The sequence below is a fragment of the Rattus rattus genome, chromosome 8, assembly GCF_011064425.1.
Source record: "Rattus rattus isolate New Zealand chromosome 8, Rrattus_CSIRO_v1, whole genome shotgun sequence".
Classification (NCBI taxonomy): Eukaryota; Metazoa; Chordata; class Mammalia; order Rodentia; family Muridae; genus Rattus; species Rattus rattus.
This window is the reverse complement of record NC_046161.1, coordinates 70,752,166-70,765,851: the sequence shown is the minus strand read 5'-3', so window position 1 is coordinate 70,765,851 and position 13,686 is coordinate 70,752,166. Positions and strand designations below refer to the sequence as shown.

At 39.7% G+C, this 13,686-nt stretch overlaps 1 protein-coding gene across 1 annotated transcript in view; it reads left to right on the top strand.

Annotated features, from left to right (window-relative positions):
- Positions 1-12,285, top strand: part of Fam83b (family with sequence similarity 83 member B) — a 51,691-nt gene extending 39,406 nt beyond the window's left edge. Inside the window, exons 2-4 of the mRNA XM_032910485.1 lie at positions 1,256-1,420; positions 2,186-2,310; positions 9,507-12,285. Coding sequence (XP_032766376.1) covers positions 1,256-1,420; positions 2,186-2,310; positions 9,507-11,799 — 2,583 coding nt within the window. The 3' untranslated portion in view covers positions 11,800-12,285. The remainder of the gene's footprint in view (positions 1-1,255; positions 1,421-2,185; positions 2,311-9,506) is intronic.
- The last annotated feature ends 1,401 nt before the right edge of the window (positions 12,286-13,686 follow it).

Below are 13,686 nucleotides of genomic sequence, written 5' to 3'. Positions count from 1 at the left end.
ATACTGGTTAAAAAAACATCATTTTGGACAGTAGTGTTTCTTTATTTAAACTTTCTTCCTACATAAAAAGTGCCGCCAGATTATGTCAGGGACATATTTTATAATTTGTTTCATAAAACGTGAATTTTTAAAAACTTTATTATTGATATTCATCAAATCATTCATTAAAATACAGTAATTAAATGAACACTTGTAGATGTGATTTGAAGCCATCACATACTCAGTGTCCTGCCTAAATGTTGTATAGGGGTAAATAAAATGATTCATTCTTGCATGACTGACTCTTCCTCAAGGCGTCCACATGGACAGCTTCACTTTGTGTAACTCGCACACTATCTCTGGGATCCCTGTTCTGAGCCTGTCACACAACTCCTCTGTCAGGAAACCCTGATCCCTTATACCTCCTGTTCCACGTCCCTCAGACAGTGTCTTCCAGTAGATTTAGAAGGGTGGGGACTGTTGTCTTATGCCCATCGCGTTGTAAGCTGTCAGGAAGTGTGTTGGCACTCTGAGTGCTAAGTCAACCAAGGATTTTCTTTTTCTTCAAACTTGATTTTACTCTCAGGACATGTGGGCATCTGCTTCCCAGAAATAGGCAGCCCATCTGCCTTCGATTTAGTGGACTGTTCTTTAGGGCATATCTCTCTTAGTCACGTTGACTGTTTTGTTTCTTGTTGACTTTGTTACTTTTGTTAGTTTTCCCAAATGCTGTCTGTTATGCTAGTTTTAAGTGCATAGACATATTGCTCTGTTCTTATCTCCTCCATTTCGGTCTTCCATTTCTGTTCCAGTCTTTCAACACCTTCACTGAGAAAGCATAAATTCTTCCCACAGTGTCTTTCTTTCTTCAGTCGGTCATCTTTTGTAAGCCAGAATATCAGCACCTTCATTCTTACAATTTCTACAATTCCATTTTTCACTGGATGCCTTCTAAGAAAAAGTTCAAAACTCCCCTACTGTCTTTGGTTTATAACCAGCTCTGGAGACCATATTAGGATCTGCCTTTAATTGCAGATTTGACTGAGATATAGGTTCCCACATATGCTGATATGAAGGTTGCCTAGGTTATAGAAATGCACACACTATATTTTTATTTGTATATATTATCATGTATTTTTAAATGATACGGGAATTTATGCATTTCTGTGTGATAGATTTAATTGCTTTCTATTTTCTTTGATTTCTATCAAAGCTAAGTAGTTTCTTGATCTTTATTAATTTTCTCAAACCGTCCCCATATTTTTGTCTTTAACAGGTGGTTGCTATAGTGATGGATGTTTTTACTGATGTGGATATTTTCAAAGAAATAGTAGAGGCATCCACTCGAGGAATATCCGTATACATTTTACTTGATGAGTCCAATTTTAATCATTTTCTAACAATGACTGAAAAACAGGGTTGTCAAATTCAGCGTCTCAGGGTAAGAATTCACTTTTTTTTTCCTCACGTACTTTTGCTTACCATTTTCATTCTTGTCAAATTTGAGTCATGTTAAGATAAATTAGTCAAAAATATTTACAGTGAAGAAGAGAAAATAGTGGAGAGAGGGCAATGTTCAGAGGGGCGGAAGCCCTGTTTATTCTGTCATGTGCTTCTGCATAGAGGATACCTTTGCATTCTTCTGCACTGGTTTTGCCGCCAGGAATAGTTAGTGATTCCATTTCATGGTCACATGAAATGCCTGGCAGGTGACTCCACAATTAGGTATGTGTGGCTTTGTCTAAGCATTAATAACATAGTGTTTTCAGTTTACATTTGACTTGTGGAAGAATCGCCAAGCTATTCTAATTTTTTTTTTTTCCGGGAGCTGGGGACCGAACCCAGGGCCTTGCGCTTCCTAGGCAAGCGCTCTACCACTGAGCTAAATCCCCAACCCCCTACCACCAAGCTATTCTAATCTGAAAGTGTTGCTCACACTGAAATCTTCTATCATTTACAAAGCCATTCGGTGTCAGCAGAAAACTTATGTTCATTGAAGCTGTGTTAAAGTAGAATTTTGAAATGTTTCTCTTTCTTGAGTATTTAATTTTAGGGAAATATTTGCAGATTTCTTTCATGAATATTTTGGGCGTTTTAAAAGCCTGTTTCAAATCAGTGTCTTTGGTGTGTTTTACATTGTTATTTACTTTTTGAAATGTCCCACTCCTAAGATATAAGTTTACTTTGTGTTTCCATTTAATTGCAGAACATTCGTGTACGGACAGTAAAAGGCCAAGATTATCTTTCAAAAACAGGAGCAAAATTCCATGGAAAAATGGAACAGAAATTTTTGTTAGTTGACTGCCAGAAAGTGATGTATGGTTCTTACAGGTAAGAATATTGTTCTAAGCGTTTTCCATCCACTGAAATAAGTTATTTTGAGATGTTAGCAGAATAAACTTAGCTGTATCTTAAAAGGAAGGAAAAAGGAGGCTGGAGGGACGGGGTGCTCAGCAGTTCAGGACGTTTGTTACTTTTACAGAGGACCTGAATTTGATTCTAAGCACTCACCTCGTAAGGCTCACAACCATTAACTCCAGCCCTGGGAGGATCAGCCCTCTTCTGGTCCCTTCTAGAACTGCACTCATCTTTATAAACCCATACACAGATATATACACATAATTATTCAGTTTTTTTACATCCCTTTTACAACTTGAAAACTGATTCAGAATCTATAATGTGTCGATCTGTAGACTGGCACCTTGCTAACATCCCCGGGTACCCAGGCTGCTCGTGGGACCATGGGCAGTCTTGCTAACATCTCCGTGGTACCCAGGCTGCTCGTGGGACCATGGGCAGTCTTGCTAACGTCTCTGTGGTACCCAGGCTGCTCGTGGGACCGTGGGCAGTCTTGCTAACATCCCTGGGTACCCAGGCTGCTCATGGGACCATGGGCAGTCTTGTAGCTTGGTTTCAGGTTCTTCACCAAAACAGTAAGGGAGTTGGCTAAAGTGTGAGGTGCTTTGCAACTCTCTAATGGCAAAAGGGGACTAACTCCTACAAAGGTAATGTATAATATGAATTTAGAAATGGTCATTTAAGCCAGTATTGGTAATGTATTCCTCATCCTTCAGTATGCAGGAGGATGGCTGTGAGTTCAATGCTAGCACTAGCTACCTAGTGAGGACAAGTTCAGTTAGAATTATAGCAAGATCCTGTCTCAGATACCAAGAGAAGGGCTTGAGTGTTGACTTAGCCTGTAAAGGCCTTTATTGCTAATCCAGTGCTTTGAGTTTGACTAATACCCCTGTGGTGGAAGATGAGAATCAACGCTCACAAGATATCCTCTGGCATCCACATCCACACTGTGGCATACACGTACATACACATGCACACAACAAAAATAAGTGAACAAAGTGTAAAAAAAAATTAAATATTAGATGCCTATAGAAATGAATCAATTTGTTTAAAAAAATTGCTCAAAAAAGTTTAGAAGTTTAGCACTTTGAGGAGCTCACTAGAAGATCTTCCTTAGGATTGATCAGTATCTGAGAAAGCCAGAACTACAACCCCATCTGGTCAGGCTGATCAAGAGTATAAACATTGCCAAGTAATTGCTCAACAATGTCCAAAAATTCATTATTCCCGAGTGTAATACATAGTAAATCTGTATAAACAGGTGAATTAAAAACTCTAATTCTTCTAAAGCCAAGGTCACTAAGGTACTACAGGCCTGTCAGAGAGGACATGGGGATGACTCCAGAGAGCTGTGGATGTGAACAGGCCAGTATAGATAAGCCTTCGCCTTTTGATAAGTGTAAATATCACCAAGAAATAGTAGCTTAAAGTGGCCCAACTTGCACTTTCTATAGTTTATATAAAATTAGCATCATATTCTGTGTAATAACATACCCCAAACAATAATATTGGCTGTTATTATAAGACTTTTGTTTGTTATTTTCTGCTTGTGTTTTCTGTAGATTCAGGAAGCCTTCCTCCCTCCCTCCCTCTCCCTCCCTCCCTCCCTCTCCCTCCCTCCTTCCCTCCTTTCCTCCTTTGTAGCTGTTTGGAGTTCCAAATGAAAACTTGTTAAGAGCAGAAATTACAACTAGTACTTGAAATTAATGGGTCATTTTAAAGTCTCATTATATATGTATTTATTTCTTCAGACACACTTACTTTTAGAGGGGTTTTAATTGAATTTTTAATTAAGGTTGAGTTTACTTAATGTATACATCGTGTTCCCTATCTAAGCGCATCACAATTGCTTTGTGACTTGATATTGAACATTGTATTCAATACAGAATTTAGTTCGTTTGTTGCTGCCATTAGGACTTGATAGTTAAATGATGTCATGGCTGGAGGTGAGCTACTATGGTGGATATGGAATTTATAAAAAGTACCTCAATTACGAAAATAAAAGAATAACCAAAACCAAACAAAGCCAAATCTACAAGGCCTCCCTAACCCCAGGCCATGGGAGGAGTAGAGGACAATATGGAATTTCTAGGAGGAAAGAGTAGTATGGTACATCTAAACCTTTTCTACTAATTCCATTCTCTGTGTTATTAAAAGATCATTTTAAATTATATATATATATATAATAAGTCATTGTTACTTTTATCTTTTATTTTTTGTATCATTTACTGTACAAAGAACTTTAACATAGTAGTACCTTCAAGTATGTGCATTGAACATGTCCTGTCTGCTTCCTTACTCTCCCTTTCATCATTCCTCGCCATTCCTATTCATCTCCTAAAATGATTTCCTTATTATTTTTTTGAGATTTTAATAAAATAACTTCATTTCTCCCACCCCTTCCTCCTTCCAAATCCACACCCTTCCTGATTCCCCCTCAAATTCATGGCTTCTTTTTAAAAAGTAGTTGTTGTTACATATGTGTGTGTGTGTGTGTGTGTGTGTGTGTGTGTGTGTTGCACTTGTTTTGTTTTCTGATTTGTTTTGAGACATCATATCTCATCAGCCTGAAGTCATCTTGTGAGTCAGTGGATTACAGTGGATTGCACAGATTTTTCAGCACATGAACGACTTTTCCAAATGTCCAGTTACCAATTGTCAATGTGTGCACTCAATCCAGGCTAACAGGGCCCAAGCCAGAAACACAGTCCATATTTCTGTGGCATCGATCCACATTTCCCTAAATCCCATTTTCTTTTGTTTTTCTTTATCTGTCTCTTTCTGAATTGCTTATTTATTTACTCAACTTGAGATAGATTTTTTTTCGAATTCTCCTCATACGATTGGTTTCTCTCCACCATTATCAGAAAGGATATTTTGATAATTCAAGCCTTCCTTTCCTCATGAAGAATTATTTTTGGTTTAAAGATGGTCTGTCCTGGAGGCGTTGATGTAGACACTGAGAAGAATGTGAATTCTGCTTTGCTGGACGTTCTGAATGTTTGATATTCCTGTTGTTTCACAGTGTTTTTCAACTGCCTATTTACAAATCCATTACTGAGAGTAGCTGCTGTTATGTTCAAGTCACTTTTTAATTTCTGTCCTTTTTGCTTAATATACATCAAAGACCTGGTACATAAATACAGTTGTTATAAATGATGATTTTTACTCATTAATTATGAATGAATGTTATTGTGATTTCGACAAACTTTATTAAAATTGACCTTTGGATCATCACATGATGTCTTGTCTTTGATAAACTCTCAGACTTTAAAGTCTGTTTTCTCTGCTACCACGATAGCTTTTATCTTAGGCATCAACTTTAAGATAGTCTCCTTTTTTTTTTTTCCAGCTTGTATCTGTCCTTAGATCTAAAGTGGGTCATGAATACAGACAGTGCTTGGGCCTGGAATTTTTATCCATTCCTTTTACTTATGTGTGTCAGTTGGAGAGTTAGAAGAAATTCTTAGCGAGAAGTTGCTGTTTTCAGGGCAGGCTGGAATTCCTTTCCGCTGGCTTTTTCTTTTGTTTGGTTGACATTTCTGGAAGGATCTGTCTGTATTCTCTTCTCCTTTCTATTCTCGTGTCCTGTAGATGTTGTCTTTTTGCTTCCTTTTATTTTGAGACAGGACTTCAACTTGTAATCTAAGCTGCCTAGAAGTCATGAAAATACTTCTTTCTTATCCTCCCAGTACTAAGGCTTGCAAGCATATCTTACCAGCTCAAGTGGAGCATGGTATCGTAAGCTACGAGGCTTCCATGCTCCATTATGATTGGCATTCAACTCATACAAACATCTTCTTTTAAAGTTCTCACTTCACCAGTAGTTTGTGGTTTGGATTCTTTTCATTCTGTTGTCGGTTTGTGTGTGTGTGTGTGTGTGTGTGTGTGTGTGTGTGTGTGTGTCTGTGTGTCTGTGTGTCTGTGTGGTACGTGTGTGTATCTGTGGCCTTCCTTGTTCTAATTCCTATGTTCTAAACATAAGAAAGAAAATGAAACCAATATCTGCAATGACAGAATTCATGGAACCTTAATGTATTGCCTGCCAATATAAACATTTCTAACTAACTTTTAGATTTCTTGCTTTAAAAAATAATCTACTCACTTTATCTTCTTTTAATCAAATACTTTAATTATCTTCAACACATCATACCTGGGGATATAGATCTCAACAAGCTCTCCAGGGTACCTGAGATAAAAATTTTCTTTAATGAACAGCGGAGCTGGTTTACAAAATCAAGGTACACTATTAAGCATCATTTAGTAACAGGAGATATTGGGAGACTCTGGGACTAAGGTGATGAATGGTCAGATAAGTACTTTGAATACAATGGCTGCAAAGTTTTAAGAGGATGTGAGTCAAAGACTCACAAGGAGAACAGTATTACCAGGAAAGAGCAACTGCAAGGATCTGGGGACAGAAGGGGGACAGTGTATAATTGAACATCTAACATCCTAGGCGAGCAGTAAACTATCCAGGAAGAACCAGAAAAACAAGCTGGGTTTGGTGGTAATCACTATAGTAACCCTAGCATTCAAGAGATTGAGGCAATAAGATCCCATGGCCATCCTGGGGAAAAAGCATATAGGAGCCTTCTCTAAGGCCAAGCAAGGATTTGAATTTTATGTGAGGTAAGTTAGAAAGTCCTATCTTGGAATATGATACAAGCAGTCTTTATTGACTTCTATGATCTGTCCATTGACAAGTACGGAAATGAAGATGCTAAGATTCAAATTAGCTTGTAACACAATGACTTGGATGACACGGAATTGTGAGAATTTTTAGAATCAGTGTCAGAAGAGCCTGGTAATTTCTGTTAGTTCTAGGGACCAGAATATTCAGAGGCACTTCCCTGCTTTGTGTGGACCACCGGAAGGATACTTGGAAAAGTAATTTATCTAAGATAGAAGTAGAAAGGGTGTTGTGTGGATGGATTGCCTAAAACTGTGCTTGAATCACTGTCTCGATTAAGACCAAAACAAAGACAGGTCTGGGGAAGGATGAAGATGGGATGAAGACTCACAAACTGCATGCAGAAGTCTGGTGAGGCTGGTTAACCTCACAAGCAGACACTGGACATTGACTACAGACACAGGGGGGCTCAGGACTGGCAGTGCAGCCTGCACCTTATGCCTCATAGATGACACAGGTCACACATAGTGACAGAGCAGCACAGGATTCCTTCCACGCTGCTCCCAAGTGTCATATAGGTCCATTCAGTCACCTTTGAAACATTCAACTGAATACCTCACTGTAATCTGCAATTTTATGACAGGATATTAAAGAAAACTATTTCTAGTTGTCCTGTATTCTCAGTTTCCTAAACTCAACTCTTAGGGCTTATTGTATTTCATAACCTTAGGGATTATACTTTATTCTAACATTTTACTGTTAATAGTAGATTCAGTCCCTGGTCTTTCAAGTGTGTGCTACAAACAACCACTAAAAAAGTGAGCCCTGAACATTTCTTTATCTTACGATTTATCTGAATTTGGGGACAAATTCCTAATCATCCACATTTTCTATAGCTTTCAAACTTACGTACATTCTTCCCAAGTCCCCCATACCACCTCTTTATTCTAGGTAAGCATGATCTGGTGTGTTCTAGTGTGTGTGTGTGTGTGTGTGTGTGTGCGCGCGCGCGCGCGCGCGTGTGCACGCGTGCACACATGTGCACACACCCGTCTTCTCTGTGTCTGTCTGTCTGAGTGACTGACTACACTGTGGCAGTTACCGCTTCCTCTGCTGTTCATTGTGTCTAACAAAGCTCCTGTTCATAATCTTGACTCCCGCTTTCTCTGGGGAATTCTGCGTACCTGCTAATTTAACACACATTTGTTGCTTCCTGTTTCCGACTTTGCCTTATCCATAGCTTCAGTTTGATTGAAAAACTCTTTTTATGTTTTACTTTATTTTTATTTCTCCACTTCTGTCAGCATGCCCAGAAAATTTACTTAACTTTTGACTTCCATTTCATTTCTCTTACTTACATCATCCTGCTGGCCACATATTCATATAAAGGGTACCTAGTAAATAGTCTTCACACTCCATGAGATGTAGCATAAAAACTTGAGCATATCAGAATGACAAATTCCCAAGTTATAATGTCCCTTGTGATATTAAGTCTTACTCAGCACACCTAAGAAATGTTTATGTTTCTATTTGGTTTTCCTATATAAATAGAACACTCATTCAGTAGAGAGAGTGTTTGTCTCACTTTGTTTTCCAATAAATTCCATTGTGTCATACATATTCTTTAATATAAAAATATTAACAATTTATTTTTCTAGTCAGTGACTCTATTTAATTTATGTGTTCAAAAGTTAAATTCAAATATCAGTGTGAAATTTCAAGATTTCACTCACATCAAAAACTACATAGGAAAGGGCTTGAAAGTTGTATAAAATATTGTGAAATCATTACAGACTTTAATTTCATAGAAGTTGTGTAAGATGTTCAGAGATCTTGATTGGCACCTTAAATATCATGTTTTATGAGGAGCATATAATCTTGTGTAGACTGAATATGGTGAAGTCCATCCATGACTGACTGAGGAGGCAGCCCACAGTTGCTCTCTTTATAGCTCTCTGCATGCAAATTACACTAAATAACCCACAGGTGTAAGAGTCTGAAGGAACAGGAGGCTCGAACTGCATGCAATAACACAGGTTCTCTGTGCATTATGACATGTTAGGGCATTAGCGATGCTAGCTGTGTCTTCAATTTGGACACGAGGAAAGTAAACACAGCATCATATGGCTACAGCTTTGCAGAGGCCAGCCAAGTCTCTCATATTTCACTCTAACCCTGCTGGGTTGGAATAGGTGAATTATAATGTTTTTAACTCCATAATATCTTGGCAGATGTAGATACAAAATATGTGACCACTTTTCTTTCAGCTTTTGGAATATAGTATAAAAATTTTTTAATAGACTTAGAACCGGAAGCCAAGTTGCTTTGTTATTTAAGATGTGTGTGTGTGTGTGTATGTGTGTGTGTGTGTGTGTTTATTAGAAGCATGTAGTTATTAAAACATTCTAAATATTCTAACCAAGAAAAACAAGCATGCTTATTTTCCAGTCATTTTTAAATGACATTTTCAGTTGAAGTCTATAATGTCATTAATCTCTGACCAAAATTAAATTTCTCCTGTTTGTTTTGTTTTCAGTTACATGTGGTCATTTGAAAAAGCTCATCTCAGCATGGTTCAGATAATCACAGGACACCTTGTAGAGTTATTTGATGAAGAATTTCGAACACTCTATGCTAGGTCCAGTGTCCCAAGTTGTTTTGCTCAAGAAGAATCAACGAGGGTGAAGCCAGGCAAAGCCTTATGGGAGAATGGCATTTACCAGCGATCCATTTCTTCATTAGCTTCTGTTTCCAGCCAGAGAAACCTTTTTGGCAGACAAGACCAAATTCATAAACTAGATTCTAGTTACTTCAAAGGCAGAGGGATATATCCCCTAAATGAACAGGACAAACACGGCATGAGAAACCATGGCTACAAGCCTCATTTTGTTCCGAACTTCAATGGTCCGAGTGCAATCCGTCACTTCCAACCCAGTCAGATCAATGAAAACTGGAAGAGGCATAGTTATGCGGGGGAACAATCGGAAACAACCCCGTACCTGCTGCTCAACAGAGCTATGAATCGGACCAATAATGCCCCTGGACGCTGGAGAAGGCCTTCAGATAGTCTCAGTGTGGCATCCTCCTTACGGGGAGGACAGGGAAGCCAGCAAAACATACCTGCTCAGAGTTTTGCTGATAGGCTCGCCCAGAGAAAAACAACAAATCTTGCAGAGAGGAATTCAAATGTACGCAGGTCATTTAACGGGACAGATAATCATATCCGCTTTATACAACAACGGATGCCAACTCTGGAGAATACCACAAAGTCTTTCCTGCGGAGCTGGAGAATTGAATCGTACTTAAACGATAATTCAGAAGCCCCACCTGATTCAAATGGCTCCACCCTGGGTGACAGATTTGAAGGCTACGACAACCCTGAGACCGTGAAAGCCAATGCTGTCTATACTCATTCAAGGCTGCGCTCCTCGTTTGTGTTTAAACCAACTTTACCGGAACAAAAAGAAGTCAATAGCTGTACAACTGGCTCCTCAAATTCCACCATCATCGGTTCTCAAGGAAGTGATACACCCAAGGAACTCCCAGATAGCTCCACAAATGCTCCTCTACCCCTGACAGAACAACCCTTGCCGGAATCAATCCCCAAGCTCCCAACACAGTCAGAGGAACCAAAAACGCACAACTTGCGGGTTCCCGAAAAGCAACCGGAAGTCTTAAACCAAAGAACCAACGGCCGAGCGGAACTAAACAACTGTATTTATACAAAACTGTGTGTCAATAAGCCAATGGAGAACGCAAAAAATCAGCCAAGTGACAATCTGCTCAAAAGGCGGAGTTTCCCGTCCTTCGACCACTCAAAAGTCAACTTGGATCACGGAAATAGCAAGAATTATGTTTATAGCACCCTTACCAGAAATCGCATTCGGCAACCAGAAAAACCCAAGGAGGATGTGCTGAAGAGTTCTAAGAGCATGCACAATGTGACCCACAGCACGGATGAAGACGAGGACGAGGTTACGAAGAGAGACCCTCCAAGTGCCTCTGCCAAGTCTATTTCCATCGCTGCTTTGCTGGACGTGAATAAGGAAGAACCCAACAAAGAACTCAATTCTAAAAAGGAAGGCAAAGCCTCCCCGAGTTTCCTGAAAAAGGGGTCCCAGAAATTAAGGTCCTTACTTAGTCTCACCCCAGAGAAGAGAGAGAACCTAGCTAAAAACAAGGCGCCGGCGTTTTACAGAATGTGTAGTAGCTCCGACACTTTGGTTTCTGAGGGTGAAGAGAATCAAAAGCCCAAAAAATCTGAGCCCAAAGGTGACGCATCTCCTAAAAGAAAGCGTTCCTCTTTGTCGAATTCTCAAGGCAGCATCCACAAGAGCAAGGAGGACATAGCAGTTAGCACATCTCCGGGAATAAGTTCCCAAGTAGAGGAAACTAGAATAGCCCCCTCTCCAAGGCCCGCTGAGAGGAGACTTTCAGAGAGAGCTGGAGACGCGTCTGCCCCAAGATTTAATACCGAACAGATCCAATACCGTGATTCCAAGGAGATCAGCGCAGTCATGACCCCTGCCAGACGGCCAACCTCTTCTCCGGTGCTAAAACCCAGTGAGCTTCTGAGATCCCATTCAACCAACCAGCGAGTTTACAGTCGATTCGAGCCGTTTTGTAAAATTGAGAGCTCGATTCAGCCAGCGGGCAGCGTTACACATGTCAACCGCCCAGAAGTCAAATCCACAACCATGGGCAGTTATGGCAGGTCCAGCCCGATGCTGAATTATAAGACTGGTGCTTATCAATCCTACTCCCCAAATGAGAACAAATTCCGGGGATTTATGCAAAAGTTTGGAAACTTCATACACAAAAACAAGTGAAATACTTCCATTTCAAATTGTAATTGAAATATACAAAGAATGTGGCTGTACATATTTGCCCAAAGAACACTTTGCACACTTTTTTAGACCATGCCAAGAGTGTTCTGTATGAGAACTGGAGAAATACATAACAGTGTACAGAAAAGTTATTGTTTTGTGCTCAAATCAGTTGCACTTGGTTACCCCACAAAGGGCTACCCCAGTCAACATATTAAAAAAATTTTTTTAAACAGCAATAGATGGGATTCATTATTTCCTATCTATTAAAAATCTTGTGTTTGATTAGAAGAAACCTCAGTGGAGAGACTCCATTTGGATTTTATTATTCACCCCAAACTCTTCATTAAAAACCAGTTCATATTAATTAACACTGGTGCTTTTTATATACCTTTATAATTTTTTTCATATTTTCAGAGACATAAGAAAACAGAACAAAAAGCCTTTTTTGTTGATATATTCTACAGTATAACTTAATATGTCTGTTGTCTTATCATCTTTCCTACGCAGCACTGTACAAAGAGTGTCGTTTAAATTCTGTAGGCCAGCGCGCACTTACGTACATGAGCCTTAGGCATCAGCCTTGTATACTGCAGACACACACAGGCTTCATTTTCTAACCTGTAGAAACCATGCAGTGTACTGCTTTGCCCTGGCCATCTTTTTCTCAGTCATTTCTTAATTAAAATTTACAGCAAGTGACCAGCCTGTGGGAGTTCCCCTCGCCCCCTTCCATACATAAACCCCCTAAAGCCACAAAATTCTGCCCACGCGTGTGTTAGATTGACACGCCAAAGTGGAGATGTGCTGTTTGGAAATTGTTTACGTTTTTAAAGTTCGGGTTGGATGTGGTGTGTTGACACTGTTTCGTGAGGGATGGATAGTGGCAGTGAGAACTTGGCCTAGTCTGTCATTGTCACACGGCCAGCCTGGGTGGAAGCATTTCCACACTTTGGTCTGATGGCTCTGTTCAGGTTGTAAGACACCCTTGGCCATTCATAAAGGAACAAAAATGTTTCCTGTTCGCGGCCGAAGCTTTCACACGAACTTGTATTAAGCACAGCATGTAGAATCCAGGAAGCCAAAGACAGTGTGAGAGGCATGGGGTGCTTTAAAAATGTGTGATTGCTCTGCAGAACACTGCATTGTTAATTTTTAAAAAGCAGTATTCAGTTGATACTCTGAAGTGTCATTGTCTGTGTTGTTGAAATCATTTACACTAGGAGAATCCTGATAGGCGAGGCTGTGGAGTGGAACACCTAACATTTCCTGAATACTTAACTATAACCAGGTCATGCCCTACAAACTTACATTCTCTCGTGTGTCTGTGATAACACTGACACTGTTATGTATGAATTATTGAGATTTCAGTTGAGATAGGAGACTGGTGGATAATGTTCCAAGTCACATATCTAATAAGCAATAGATCTAACACTATGACGTTCTGTATGACATTAGCATTCTGTCCCGATTGGCCCAATGCCTGCTCTATTAGAAATGAAGAAACCATCTACTTCCTAACTAGGAATCAACCAGGAAAAGTTTAATTGAATGTCACCAGATAACAAGGGCCCATGGGACCAAGTGATTGAGGTAGGTAAAGTTAGAACAGTAAGGGGAGATTGAGTTCTGATGTACTTTGGCAGGGCCAGTTTTAATTGCTTTGTAGCCATTTTGACCTGACCTGTGACAGTGAGAGAGGAAAAGAGAGGTAAGCAGGAGGAGTCACAGCATTTGGGCTTTGAAGAAGAAAAGACCCTGGAGGGAAAGCAGCTGGGGAAAGGAGCCCAATGTTAAACACTTACAATGACCTTAGGGAGGACATCTGCGTAAGTAACACTGCACCTCACGGAAGTTGTGTACTTTTCAAGACCTGCGTAGCACTCAGTG